This window comes from Physeter macrocephalus, chromosome 6 (genome assembly GCF_002837175.3).
Source record: "Physeter macrocephalus isolate SW-GA chromosome 6, ASM283717v5, whole genome shotgun sequence".
Classification (NCBI taxonomy): domain Eukaryota; kingdom Metazoa; phylum Chordata; class Mammalia; order Artiodactyla; family Physeteridae; genus Physeter; species Physeter macrocephalus.
The window spans coordinates 40728151-40743348 of record NC_041219.1 but is presented as its reverse complement, the minus strand read 5'-3'; the positions used below and the strand labels follow the sequence as shown (position 1 = coordinate 40743348).

At 42.3% G+C, this 15198-nt stretch overlaps 1 protein-coding gene across 1 annotated transcript in view; it reads left to right on the top strand.

Annotated features, from left to right (window-relative positions):
• The window catches only part of LARGE1 (LARGE xylosyl- and glucuronyltransferase 1), a 404132-nt gene that overhangs the window by 321838 nt on the left and 67096 nt on the right, over positions 1–15198 (top strand). Inside the window, exons 7-8 of the mRNA XM_028490584.2 lie at positions 659–771; positions 2821–2946. Of these exons, the coding sequence (XP_028346385.1) occupies positions 659–771; positions 2821–2946 (239 nt within the window). The remainder of the gene's footprint in view (positions 1–658; positions 772–2820; positions 2947–15198) is intronic.

The following is a 15198-nucleotide window of genomic DNA, read 5'->3' as shown; positions in this document are numbered from 1 at the left end:
TCACCATAGTTTCCATCTGTGTTGATTCTGTTGGACCAAAGAAGTCTGTTGAAACCAGGAATACTGCAACGAGCTCATATGGCTCATCAGTAGGTATAAAGCAAATTGGCAAAGACATACCCAGAATAAAGTCAGAGAGGATCTGCTTTGTTTCTGTAAAGATAAATGGCATATGTTGTATAAACACCATCCATCAGCTAACTCTAGGTAGGTTGTCTTATATCTGGAGAAAAACATAGGAGAGAATCTATGCTTACAGGTGATGTACTATGTGTCAGGTGCAGTGCTAGGCTTTTTTTTTTTTTTCTTGGTGGTAAAACAACATAAAAATGCCATTTTAACCATCTTTAAGTGTACAGTTCAGTGGCATTTGGTGCATTCACGTTGTTGTGCAGCCATCACCACCATCCATCTCCAGGGAGTGCTGGGCTCCTTTGCCCGTCTCACTTAGTCCTTGGGACAGCTTCTGAGGTCTGTGTTAATGTTCTCCATACAATGAGGATATTTCAGAGAGATTGTTTAACGTCTCATCCTGAGTACCTGGCAGAGCCTGGGGTGAATCCAGGTGTGTTCATCTCCAAAACACGTAGACAGGCGTGCCTGGCTGTCTCTCTTACTGTCGTTTTTTCCCTCTCTTCCATCCTATACTGTTGTCTAGGAGTGATCCTGCTGCTTCTGGATAAGCTGCGGAAGATGAAGTGGGAGCAGATGTGGAGGCTGACTGCAGAGAGGGAGTTGATGGGCATGCTCTCCACATCCTTAGCTGATCAGGTAAGTAGCCAGCTTAGAAGGTTCGGTTATTCCTGAGCACCCTGCTGCTGTTTCTCAAAATTGCAAGTGGCTGAGTCTGCATTGTTTTTCCAGATCTGTATGACTGCTTACTTGGATAGATCTGCCTTGTACTTGCCAGCCTAAGACAACAGCACTCCCCTCAGTTCATTTCCCTTGTTCGTTCATGTGCGTGTTCAGCAGACTTGCCCTGCACACTGTGCGTGCCAGGGAATATGTTCAGAAATAGCATTACAGAGATAAATGAAGGACACAGTCCTTGGCCTCAGAGAGCTCTTAGTTTATTGAAGAAGAGTCATAAGTAAATGATAATTTGGTGTGTTAGGAGGTCACAGTCTTCTTGGTGTAGAATATCCAGTGCCTGCCCCCTGAGATTGCAGAATACCAAGGCATATTTCCCAGACAAGATTCCATTTTCCTTTCTGGCAAATAGAGTCTAACTTTTGAAGCAAAGCCTTTTGCTTAGATCCTATACTATGACCCCATTCTCAAGGGAAATGCATTTAAATAGAAGGGACAAACCTCCTTGGCTGGTGAAACCAGCTTTTAATCCAGACAATCTGAAAAAGCCCATGAACTCCACCAAACTATTAACATAAATTCATTAAAACCCCATTTCTCATTTTGGCTAAGAAATACAGAGACCTGAGCCTTTGACGTTGAATCTACCAGGGTCACACATCTAGATTATGAGTTTCCCATGGTATAAATGGCCATCTTGAAATGTAAAGACGATTTCTCTGAGTTGCCTGCATTTTATCCTTTCCTGTTTAACCAAAAAGCAAGCTCACTCTCCCTGTTTTTGTTCAACATTCAGTTGTCTGATTTGTTGAATTTTTTTTTTTTTTTTGGCGGTACGCGGGCCTCTCACTGCTGTGGCATCTCCCGTTGCGGAGCACAGGCTCCGGGCGGGCAGGCCCAGCGGCCACGGCTCACGGGCCCAGCCACTCCGCGGCATGTGGGATCCTCCCGGACCGGGGCACGAACCCGTGTGCCCTGCATCGGCAGGCGGACTCTCAACCACTGCGCCACCAGGGAAGCCCTGATTTGTTGAATTTTTGCAAAGTTTTCTAATGTGGAGGAAACAAGAAACTCTGTGGTGTTAGTTTACTATTTTTTTTAGCATTGTTATTATTCTGTATTTCCCAAGCAGCCAGAAACTAATTTCCTTTTTCAAACGTGAGATATGGTATAATGAATGAGTTACAGATTACCCAGGTAGCTGTTTTAAACCTGAGGGGAAAATTGTCCTCCATCATCATATTTCAAGTCAGGTCATAATGACTCGAGTGTGTCCCCAAAAGCTAGCAACTGCCTGTCCATGTCCAATGAGGATAGTTTACTCAACCATCTCCTTCTGCGAAGCCCCATAATTCACCTCCCGACACCACCTGTCAGCAGCTAGTTAATATGTGTGGCCTGGCTGGTGCAAGAGCTTGGAGAAGAGCTGGAAAGAAGTAAAGCCTCCCTGGAAAAGTCAGAGTTGGATCTGGAAATGGGGAGCACAGGCACAGGCACCCTGGCCCACAGGAATCCCAGGTGCATCCATCATCGAGTCTGCCCAGCGCCCCAGGGAATGCTGCTGAAGCAGGAGATAGAATTGTCTCAGCCCTTCAATAAGGAGAGCAACCTGTCATCACGCAGTTTCCTCTCCAGGAGGCTCAGGATGGATGACACAGGGTTCCTCGGTGAGGTGAGAAGAGGGGCAGAAAAGTGACTTCATTTATTATATGCTGGCTCGGGTAGAAAAGATGCTCCATTTCTGCCTCCTTTGCTGGATGGTGCTCACTGAGACCAGCAGGACCCGTGAGCTTCAAGTCAGTGTGGGGCATTCCCCCCTCTCTATCCAAACATGACTGCTTGCTTTCTAGAGATAAAAGGCAAGGGAAATGCCCTGCAGTGCAAGTGAGCCTGTGCTCCAAGCAGGAGGCTCAAGAGAGATTGCACAGGAGATGCGGTGCCTCAGGAGCCAGCATCACAAGCTAAGCCCATCTGACTGTTTTGACTGTATCTCTGGCTTTTATCCCCTAGGATATTTTCAACGCTGTCATCAAACAAAACCCCTTCCTCGTGTATCAGCTCCCCTGCTTCTGGAACGTGCAGCTGTCAGACCACACCCGCTCTGAGCAGTGCTACAGAGACGTGTCTGATCTAAAGGTAGGGTAAGGAAGGCCCTGGTGGGCGGTGGCAGACGGAAGCTGGATGGGGCAGCGCCCTTCAGGGGGATGATTGGCTCGGAGCTTTGTGTGCAGTGTGGTGAGAGAGAGAGAGAAGGGTGCAGAAGAGCAAAAAGAATGGGCTTTTATTCTTTGTTTTGTTCCCCCCCCACCCCACCCTGTTTTGGCTTTCTGGAAAGCATCAGGCCTCCCAGCACAAGAACCAGCTTGTGTGGTTATTCTTCCTGCTACCTGCTGCTGGCTGTTTTGGTTCATGTTGGCTCCCCAAATCCAGTCATTTAATTCAAATGAAAACATTTATTGAGGCCCTACTTTGTGCCAGGTGCTGTAGATATGGATACGAATAACTTATTTTCTACTTTCAAATCATTCTTGGCAGAGAGGAGCAGAGAAACATGTAAGGAAATAAATGTAAAAAAAATATGACAGATGTTATGATAGTTGTGGATGAGGTGAGATGCCAGCAGGGAGAAAGGACAGTGACAGAAAAGCCTTTATCATTGGTCTCTAAGTACCAAACACAGTGGTAAGGCCTGACAGGAGATAGGCAAAGAAGAAGGGGTGTGTGTATCAATTACCTACTGCCACAGATAATGCTGCGTAACAAACTATTCTAATAGGGGCTTAAATCATCAACCATGTATTTAGTTGATGAGTCCACAGGTTGACTGGATGGTTGTCTGATATTCACTGGCTTAGCCAAATGTCTATGGTCAGCTTCAGATGGGGTGGCTGTGGCTGGGGCAACTTGGTTCTCCTCCAGTGTCTCCTGTGTCCTGTCAGCAGGCCAGTCTAGCTCGTTCTCGTGGCAAAGCAGAGGTGGAAAAGGAAGCCCTAGGGCGCACAAGGAAACCCGAGTCCTTTTTGCTGACATCCTGTGTGCCAAAGTAACTGTGTGGCTGAGCCCAGAGTTAAGGGGTGTGTCAGAATTCCCTACCTATAGTCATGAAGGATTGAAAGAGTGAAGAACTGACCTCAGCTATTAAATGACAGATTAATGATTTGAACCCAGGCCTGTCTGACACCAAGTGTGTTTGCCCTCTGGCTGTAACAGAAGAACTAGATCCATGCATCCATAGAGAGTTTGTTTCATTTAAAATTTATACCCCTTGCCCAGGTGACAATGTGGTAACAATAATTGCAAGTTATAAAAAGGAAAAAGGGACCCAAACCTTGCTTTTCTAACAAGTCAGGCTTCTCTTATTGGTTTCTGGTCCATATCCACATTATGTACATATTGTGACTTATTTATAGTCACAATTTACATGGAATTTTGTATTCTTCCATTGCTTAGCCATTCTGGTTACCTTAGTGGTTTTCAAACTTTCACAAATATAAATATTGAACAGCTCAAAGTTCACACCTTCTCAGGAGTGAAATCACAGAGTCAAAAATAAAGAACTGTTTTTTAACGCACTTGAAGTTCATTGCAAAATATTTAAAACAGAAGTACCTGCATTATTCATTCTTTAAATCTGCATTTATGAAATTCCTTCAATATGTCATGTATTTGTTAGACATAAGGAAAATAGATGAAATGCACAGGAATATTTCCAAGAATATCATGAACTAAAAGTTCAAAGGGGAGGAAAATAAAACCAACCCTATAAAGAACACCTAAAAATGCTGCATAAAAATTTGTTTAATGTTTTGAAAGCATAGCTGATCAGTTCATAAATTAAATGATGTAAGCAGAGGCCAAAAAACAGTAATAAAGTGTGACTCCAGAATGATAAGCAAAAAGCAGCTGCATCTGACATTTGCTGGGTATTTGCTTATCCTTGGAGTCTGGGAGCCTGGTATAAATGTAGGTAGCTGTATAATTATTGTTCAAACAAGGGAATGCTACCATGGGTTGCACTGGGATAATAGGCCTAAATCAAAATCAGGCAACCCATACGTATAGCCATTCTGTTGAAATGCTGTGTGTGGGAACTTGGGCCCCAACACGAAAAAACACAATGAGAAGACCCTGGCATAAAGTCAGGATCCATGAAGAGTGATATCCTCAGTAGATAAACAGTTTAAAAACCCATAGTATAGGAAGAAACAACAGAGATTGTTGCCTGTTTCATTCTTTGCTTTCGGTGGAATAAGGGAGAAATGTTTCCCCTGAGAATTCCTAATTTCAAGCCTGTGCTCATACTATTTGGGGGGCTAAAATTATATGTGTAGGGCAGAAATACAAAGAAAAAAATGAAAAATTTAGAGACCCCTGGGAGAAACAAACAGAAATCTGATCTTGAAGAATACTCTCAAAAAACAAGACTTCAGAATCCTTTAGGTGGAGTTTCTAGAAAAATGAGTTCACAGTCAGTTATCACTGAACACACAAGGAAGTAAGCTACCATGAGAGCGGGCAGAAACTGACCATAGAATTAAACCTCAAAGACTACTAGTATTAGACTCATCAGGCATGAAAAATAATATAAGCATTTGTATTGTATAAAAAATAAAAAAAGAATATTGAAAGTAGGTTAGACGAACAAGAGATTCTCAAAGATGAATAGGCCTATTTAGATCAACTAGGACTTGTAGAAGTGAAAAATATAATTATTGAAGTTATAAATTAAATAAATGTGTTAAGCAGTAGATTAGACCCAGCTGAAGAGAGACTTAGTGAACAGGAAGAGATATCTAAGGAAATTACCCAAAACACACACACTGAAAAAAAGAGATAGAAAAATAAAGGGAAGTTAAGATATTGGGATATGTCTAATTAGATTATCAGAAGGAGATAAAGAGAAAATTGGAAGTGAGGCATCATTGGATGGGGTGGTGAATGGGAATTTTTCAGAACTGTTAAAAGGTATCCATAGATACAAGAAGGATTGTCTTTACCAAGGAGTGTAAAGAGAAAGCCATATTTAGACTTAGAGTAGTGAAATTGCAGCACCCTAAAGAAAGTTGATTTTAAAAGTAGCCAAAGAGAAAAGACAGATTCTCTACAAAGAAATTCCACGTGTGATGAGAGTTCCAATGGCAGAAGCCAGAAAAGAGTAGAAAGAATATCTTCAATGTGCTGAGAGACAATAACAGCACACTGTATACCTAGCAAAACAATCTTTCAAACATGAGAGAGGAATATCCAGATGAGTAAAAACAAAGAGAATTTACCACCAAAATACTTATGCAGAGAAACGTCCAAAGGAAAATATACCTTGGAATCCTTTGGAAAACGATTCCAGATTCAAGAAGGAGTGTTGAACAAACAAATTAGAAATGTATTGAAACTCTGAACAGTTTCTAAATGATAGCAATAGTAGTAATAATAATGTAATTTGTTGGTTTAAAAACATTATACCTAAATTATCAGGCAGTGACATCATGTAAGTCAGGAAGGAAGTGATGAGAATTAAAGTACTCTTTGAGGTCATTGCTTTGTTGAGGAAGGGCATGAGATATTAAATTTAGCTGCTAAGCTAGGTATGCATGCTAACATTTCAAGGTTAAGCTCTAAAAGAATTGGAGAAAATGGGTGGGATGGAATGGAATAAGAAAAACCAAAATAACCAACCAAAATACCTCAGTCCTTTAAAAGAAGAATTAGATGCAAGAAAAGAAAAATAAATAAGAGCATAGAAAAAGTAGGGGGAAATAGAAAACAAGAAATCAAAATGATATAAATAAGTCCAGATATATCAATAATCAAATAAACTAATTTTGCCAGTGAGAAGATAGGTTGTCAGATTGACTAGGAAACAATATCCAACATATGCTATTTATAAGAGACATGCCTGATACAAAACTACCCAGAAAGGTTGACAGTAAAATTATGCGAAAAGAATATCAGGCAGATATCATCCCAAATAAAACTGGGTGACCATCTTGATATCAGACAAAGCATTGGTAGGTACAGAGACGGTCACAACTTAAAAACAAAAAGTTCACCAAGAAGATATAAATGCAGATTCATTTACTCAATGTCTTAATGTTTTTGAGCCCAGTGATTCTTCCGAGTTCTAGGAATACAACAAAGATTAAAGCAAACAAAAGCCTCTCACATGTGGAACTTTCTATCTAGGAGATAAAGCAGAGTTATAGGAAATAATAAGAGAATACTGTGAACAAAATTATGTCAATAAATTTGAAAACTGTGAAAGGAACATATTCCTAGAAATGTATAATTTATCAAAACTGACTTAGAAAAAAATATAAAGTCTTGATTATTTTCTAGTCATTAAACTTTCTTACAGAGAAAATAGTACCCCTAGATAGATAGTGAGAAGATGTTCTACCAATTTTTTTTTTAATCAAAAGCTATTTCCAGTTTTTAGTCACCTTTTCCAAGGAATAGGAAAAGAGGAACACTTTTTAACTCATTCAGTGAGGCCAAGATATCTTTGATACCAAAACCAGACAAGGAGATTACAAGAAAGGAAAATTGCAGGCCTATCTCATTCAGGAATACTGATGTAAAAATCTTAAGCAAAATATTAACAGACTGAATCCAGCCATGTATAAAATAGATCATACATCATGGCCAAGTTGGGTTTATTCCAGGAAATACAAGAGTGATCTAACATTGAAAAAAATCCACAAGTGTCATTTAGCATGTTAATAGATTAAAGGAGAAATACCATCTGATTATCTAAATAGATGCAGGAAAATTATTTGATAAAATTAAATATTCATTTGTGACAAAACCTCTTATGAACAGAATCTACTGAAAACCTACAGCAAACTTTGCTGAGCATTTGCTTAGGGTTCTGCTAGATAATTAAAAGAAAACAATAGGGTGCCCATGAACACCCACACATTTATGGAAATTTGATACATGACAAGGTGTCATTGCTGGCCATTGGAGAAAGGATGTAATTTTCCGTAAATGGTGTCGAGACACCTGATTATGTATGATAATCAGGAAAAACTGAAAACGGGTCCCTGTCTCACACCATATACAAAACTTACTCCGATGGATTAGAGACTTCAAAGTGAAAGGCCAAATTAAATGTTGATTTTTTTTTAATTAGGAAATTAGCCTATGACCTTAGAATAGGGAAAACACCAAAAGCATATATCATAAATGAAAGGGTCAATGAATTCAACCACGTTGAAATGAATAACTCCATCAAAGTGGCATCAAAAAGAGAAAAGAAAAAGTTTCAACATATACAACTGACAAAGGACTAGTAAACAAAGTATACAAAAATTTTTAAGAGAAATGTGTAAAATATAAATTCATTTCACAGAATTGCAAAGAAAATGGCCAATAAACACTTGAAAAGATGTACAACCTCTTTGTTAATCAGGGAAGTGAAAATTAAGACCACAAATAATTGAAAAAGTGGTACTAATGAAGTCTCATTTCTCAGTAGGAACTCTCCTGTACTGTTGATGGGAGTGTAAATGTATACAACCAAATTGGGAAAACACTTTGGCACCATATTGTAAACTTGAAGTAATACCTATTTTACAATCTAGGGCTTGGATGTAATTGGTCAAAAATTGAGACCTGGATGACTTCCTGCAGAAAACACTCCACCAGCTATACCAGCGGGCAAGTGGTGACAGGTTGAAGTCAGGCCATGTGCCCTCATAATAAATGGCATTGTTTGACTAGGCAGCGGCACAGTAGACTTAAAAGCTCAAGTCTTATTTTCATATCAAAAAGAAAAACAATAAACTTCCACAAAAATCAGTGCAACTAAAAACCTTGGCAGGCCTTATTGAAAAAGGAAGGAAATTCTGACAGCCTACAATATGGATGACCTTTGAAGACATGCTAAGTGAAATACTCCAAACACAAAAGGACAAATATTGTATGACTCCACTTATATGAGATAACTAAAATACTCAAATTCATAGACCCAGGAAGTAGAATAAAGGTTACTAGGAGCTGGGGTGAGGGGAGAATATGGAGTTAATGGGTACAGAGTTTGAGTATGGGATGATGAAAAAGTTCTGGAGATGGATAGCGGTGATGGTTGTACAACAATGTGAATGTACTTAAGGGCACTGAACTATACACTTAAAAATGGTTAAAATGGTAAATTGTATGTATATTTTACCACAATAAAAAACATCTGGGGCTTCCCTGGTGGCGCAGTGGTTAAGAATCCACCTGCCAGTGCAGGGGACACGAGTTTGAACCCTGGTCCAGGTAGATCCCACATGCCACGGAGCAGCTAAGCCTGCGCGCCACAACTACTGAGCTTGCGCTCTAGAGACCACGAGCCACAACTACTGAAGCCCCCGTGCCTAGAGCCCGTGCCTCTCAACAAGAGAAGCCACCGCAATGAGAAGCCTGCGCGCTGCAACGAAGAGTAGCCCCCGCTCTCCGCAACCAGGGAAAGCCTGCACACAGCAATGAAGACCCAACACAGCCAAAAATAAATAAAAATAAAATAAATTTTAAAAAAGAAATCTGGGGGTGGAGGGACCTTGGCAAGTGTCCTATGCAATTGATTGTTTTTAGGAGGATTAGTATGAGCGTCATTAAAGAAACCAGTCATAAGCCAGTATATTTGGCATGATTTCTGAGCACCTCTAAATTGGCAGCCACAAAAAGGAACAGAAAAAGCTTCATAAATTAGAGGAGACTCTTCATTTGCAAACTTTCAACTTCTGTGTTTTATAGATGCCAACAAAGCTTGGTCTCCAAGTGTATGTCCCATCTGCCCACCACATACATACCAATGTATTCATGCTGCCGTATTTATTGAGTGATTACTATAGGCCAGGTACTGTTACAGGTCCTAGTGATGCCGCAGGAAACTAAACAGACAAAGCCATTGGTCACGTAGAGTTTAGGTGCTGGTGTAGCAGATGGCTGTGCCTCTTTGGCATTGCTTAGTGTTGCTTAATTATTGTCACTTTGAACGTATCAAACGAAATAATTTGTGAACCCCCTTTGGCAGCCTCTTCTATATGTGAATAGAGGCGTTTCCATCAAATGACAAAACCATGAAGATAGATTTAAACCAAGTTTAATCCATATCTTTTTAGATAAACCTAAAAAAGAAGTCATTTTATCACTGATAGCTTATCTAACAAAATCTGACACAGAACCCTAAAATACAGGCAATATATGAAAGGGGAGCTGCCCTGGAGGTGGGGAGAGGCTTAGGGGATGAGGGAGAGAGACTGGAAGGCCTGAGCACCACCCTCTGGGTCATACCAGGGTCTGGACATTGATGAAGAGCCTGAAGAGCTGGTCCAAGAACACAGCATGTCTGTAGGTCCCTCCAGGCCAACCTGGGCTTCAGATTCCAGGGAAAGGTGTATCTTTGTTGTTTTCTTTCTTCTTAATTTTCTCTCTTCTCTTCCTCCCCCACTTTTTTTTCACTGTGTTCAACATCTATGAAGGAACCTCCTGTTTGCTAGTTATTATGTCCCTCCCTGGGGAGTATCCAGGGTACCCTGAGCTCTGCTCTCCATCAGCTCACACTCCGTTGCCCCAAAGGGCAGCCAGTCTAAGAAGCTCACCTGTGGGATCCACAGGGACCTGTGCTGGGTCAGCTGATAGAAAACGTCAATTTAAGCAAGACTTACAAAACTGTATTAACCTTGACTGTCCTTTTGGGCAAATCCAGAGCCAAGTCTTTTTTGAGGCTGATTGTGCTGTAAGGTCACTTCAGTGCCTCTCCATCTGTGTCCTCTGTGGTTCTCGGGGTCCTTTCAAGTTGAGCAAGAACTTAAGGACTCTCATAAAGCAAGTGAAGGGCAGTCCTGGACTTTTGCATTTCCCTCACTCTTATATAGTCATCTCACCCACCCATGCCTAATCCGACAGCCAATTTTTTTTTTCTTTTTTTAAGGAACTTCTTTTTATCGAGTTGTTCCAGAACGTTTATCTTGCCCTTCGTGGAAATAGCAGCTCTCACCTAATTCAAAGAATGTTTCATTTCATTTCCAGTTACATTTGAAGCAGCATAAAAACACATTTGGTGCGGCATAAAAACACATTTGGTGCGGCATAAAAACACATTTGGTAACAAACACAGCTCCCTCCTGATAACATAGGGCTCAGGTGTAGCTGCAGACGGGTTCCCACCTCCTGCCAGAGAAGAGTTTACCAGCCTTGGCATCTAGCCTGCCCTGGGTGTCAGCTGACAACTTTGTGCTGAGTATAGGTTGGTTAAGAGAACATCTACGGGGAGGAGTGGTTTCACTGAGGAGGCAGAAGAAGTATCTAGGCTTTCGGAGCCAAGCAATCCTGTACATTCTAATGACAGTTCTACCTCTTACCAGCTGAAGGACTTGAGTAACTCACTTAACCCCTCAGGCTCAGTTACAAAATCCTCGGTAAAATGGAGGCCATTATTCTTGGCCCCGTTCTCAGCCAGGCCCCTTGAGCGCTCCATAGAAAGGCACTTGACCTTACCTCGGTCTTTTATATTTCAGAGACCTCCATTTTTATCTCTTCAGCCCTAAAGCTTCAGCCTTCCCTGGCTGAGTCTTAAGTTAAAAGAGAAGGACCCAAAGGAGCAGCTTCTTATTCCTTCACCAGGAGTGCAGACTCAGGAGACCAGCAAAGAAGCTGTGTGCTGGCTTAGAGCCGGGAGATTGCCAGAGATTCCAGGAAATCGTGTCTAGCCCTTCAGTCTTTAGCAGACTGTTTGTTAGAGAAGGAAGCCCTGGTCAGCAATAGTGGGTGATGGCCAGGAAGTGGCAAGCAGTGGGTCCAGTCCTCAGGTCTGTGAGAGTTACTGGAGCCCCCAGGGCTGAGTAAGCCATGGTTCCTGCCCTTGGGAAGGTCACAGACTATTTAGAATTAACCAGTAAGGAAACAGAAAATCCCAGTGCAGCCTGCCAAGTGCTGTGAAGCAGGGAAGTAAAGGGGGCTGAGAGTAGCTGCAGGAGCCCTGTCTAGTTGGGAGTGTGACGCAGCCTGTATCTTGCAGGGATCTCTATAGGAGGTCTGAGCTGAATCTTGATATCCAAATTCTGCTGCTTCCTCATCTTCTGCCCTCACATCGCTCTTCAGCCCCCAAACACCCAGGCTGGCCCTCTCCCCAGTCCTCCCTCCGTCCTTCCCCTACTTAGACCCCTGGAGAATGGGGAGTGGAAACTCACATGCAAGTCAGAAAGAGTAAACCGGATGCTGGGTAGGCAGGCAACAGGGACCACGCCATTGCTACAGAAACAGCTGCCCAGAATGTACTGATCCCTTTCTGGGATTGACAGGAAACACATCTAATCCTATGGGGTCCTGGTCCTGTGACCAGGACCCCAAAGGATGAAATGGCATATTCCAGGTCAGTTGGGTGGGAATGGTGTTGCAAGTATGGTGTCACTTAATCTTGACAAAAGTCTCACAGGGTGAATATTGTTCAGTCTGTTTTATAAATCAGAAAATTAAGAATCATACAGATTAGTCACTTACTTGCCCCAGATCCCACAGCTCAATACGACAGAGCTGAGATTCAAACTCGTGTCTCTCTTACTCTCAGTCCAAGGTTGTTTCTTCTGACTTGGGGCTGAGTTCCCACCTGAATGTATTTTCCCAGGAAAGTATTTTACGTGAGATCATGATTCTATAGGATTATTCTGTGTGAGCCCTCTTTAAATTAAGTGTGTTTTTGAGGGCTAACTCCAGAACAGAGACCCTTAATATAACGTTCTCTCCTTGAAAGAACATTTGAATTTGAAGCAGCAGGCACAGAGCCTGAATTTTTGAATTGGGAGCTGCGTGCACTTAAAAGAAAAACCCTAAAGGAGAGGAGAAAAACCAAGAGAAAACATGCCATCCATATGGGGAAATGATGTGTGTTCCAGAGGCAATCTGTAGCATTTGCATAAAAGGAGTAGCACATAACTCAAGTTTTAAAACATTTTGTAATACTTAGAGAGGTGTCAGATTTCACATCTTTTGAGGAAGACGGGGGGCCACTATGTATTAGCGTATTGAGCTTGCCATAGCTAAGCTGGCTGCAGTGAAAAATGAGGCAGGGGAAGGCAGAGAGAGGGTACTAAGAATGATGAATGGTAAGGTTGATTTTGGAGGATTAGGACGGATTGAGGAGGGAAAAACAGTTGCTTTGGGGAAGAAGATCTAAAATTTAGAATTACCGCCTTCCAACCAGACCTCTCTTTACTTCAGGCCAGTGCCTGTTTGATTTCATTGCATGACGCAAGTCCGAGGACTCTTTAAGTGTTTTCTTGTCTCTGTGCACCGCTGCAGCTGGTAAGCCGGAGGAGTTCTGGGATTAAATATGAGGCAGCTGGCCCCTGTCCAAGTAGTCTGTCTTTTGGCACCATCGCTCTAGGGCTCATACCTGGGAATCGCCCATCCACCCAGCAAACTGCAGAGTACCCACTGTGGGCTAGGCTGCAGGGCTGTCGCTGGGTTACTTACCCTCTCTTCACCTTGTCGTCATCTGAGAAAGTGGGGCAGTAATCACTCTATAGAGGAGATGTAAAGATGAAAAAGGGTGATATATTAGCATGGGGTTATGAGACATGTAGTAAGCCTAGTATTCTTTTTTGGTTTTTTTGTGTGTTTTTTTTTAATTGAAGTGTAGTTGATTTACAGTGTTGTGTTAGTTTCAGGTATACAGCAAAACTGAACATATATATATATATATTCTTTTTCAGATTCTTTTCCATTATAGGTTATGTCCTCAAGTCCATTCTCTACGTCTGCGTCTTTATTCCTGTCCTGCCACTAGGTTCATCAGTACCGTTTCTTTAGATTCCATATATGTGTGTTAGCATGTGGTATTTGTTTTTCTCTTTCTGACTTACTTCACTCTGTATAATGGACTCTGGGCCCATCCACCTCATTACAAATAACTCAATCCCATTCCTTTTCATCCTGTGCTATACAGTAGGTCCTTGTTGTTTATCTGTTTTATATACAGTAGTATGTATCTGTTATGCCTAGTATTCTTACTATTTTTTTTATATCAACTCAATCCCATTCCTTTTCATGGCTGAGTAATATTCCATTGTATATACGTGCCACATCTTCTTTATCCATTCGTCTGTCAGTGGGCATTTAGGTTGCTTCCATGTCCTGGCTATTGTAAAGAGTGATGCAATGAACATTGGGGTACATGACTCTTTTTGAATTCTTATTATTAATAATCTGTCAGTATTGTTCCCACTCTCTTGGGGTAATTTTCAGTCAGCTGGTAGGCAAAACCTTTAAACAAGGGATCTTCTTGCTCATCCATTCCAATGCTCACATTTCACAGACCGGAAGCAGGAACCCACAGAGGGGAAACGGCTTTCCCAGGGTTAAGCACTGGTGTGTGTCTCATCATCTTGTGCCCTGATACTGTGCTGGAGAACGACCCGCTCAGTGGAGGGGACTTTGGGTGCTTTAAGCTTTAGTCTTTTGTCCTTGCCTCAACACTCACCCATTCTTGGCCTATGTGGTAATTTTTAGAACTGAACTCCTTTGGTTGTTATTGATTTAAGTTATCCATTACTGGCTTGGTTAGGCATAGCTGATGAAGTTCAGATGCATTTATTCCTGGAATCATCAACAAGATCCCTAGAAGCGAGGCCATGGCTCTGGAGAATTCTCCCTTCAATAATAGCACTTTGTGGAGTATGTATCTAAACAGTTCTAAGAACTGTTAGTGAGATTTCTTTAAAACAGAGGAGAGCTGGGGGAGGGGTGGGGAGAGAGGAGTTCTGTGTACCATATACTGTACCAGATACCCTATTATGATATCCTGCAGCAAGGAAATCTGATCGATTTTATTGGTTCCCCAGCATTTCCCCCACATATTCTTTTTTTTTTTTTTAATGTTGGGGGTAGGAGTTTATTAATTAATTTATTTATTTTTGCTGTGTTGGGTCTTCGTTGCTGTGCGAGGGCTTTCTCTAGTTGCGGTGAGCGGGGGCCACTCTTCATCACGGTGCGCGGGCCTCCCACTATCGCGGCCTCTCTTGTTGCAGAGCACAGGCTCCAGACGCGCAGGCTCAGTCGTTGTGGCTCACGGGCCTTGTTGCTCCGTGGCATGTGGGATCCTCCCAGACCAGGGCTCAAACCTGTGTCCCCTGCATTAGCAGGCAGATTCTCAACCACTGCGCCGCCAGGGAAGCCCTCCCCCACGTATTCTATGTCAACACCCAGAACCATGACCGTGGAATGCCTTGTGGAACAGGTTCTTTTTTTTTTTTTTGCAGTACGCGGGCCTCTCACTGTTGTGGCCTCTCCCGTTGCAGAGCACAGGCTCCGGGCGCGCAGGCTCAGCGCCCATGGCGCACGGGCGCGGCCACTCCGCGGCAGGTGGGATCTTCCCGGACCGGGAGACGTACCCGCACCCCCAACATC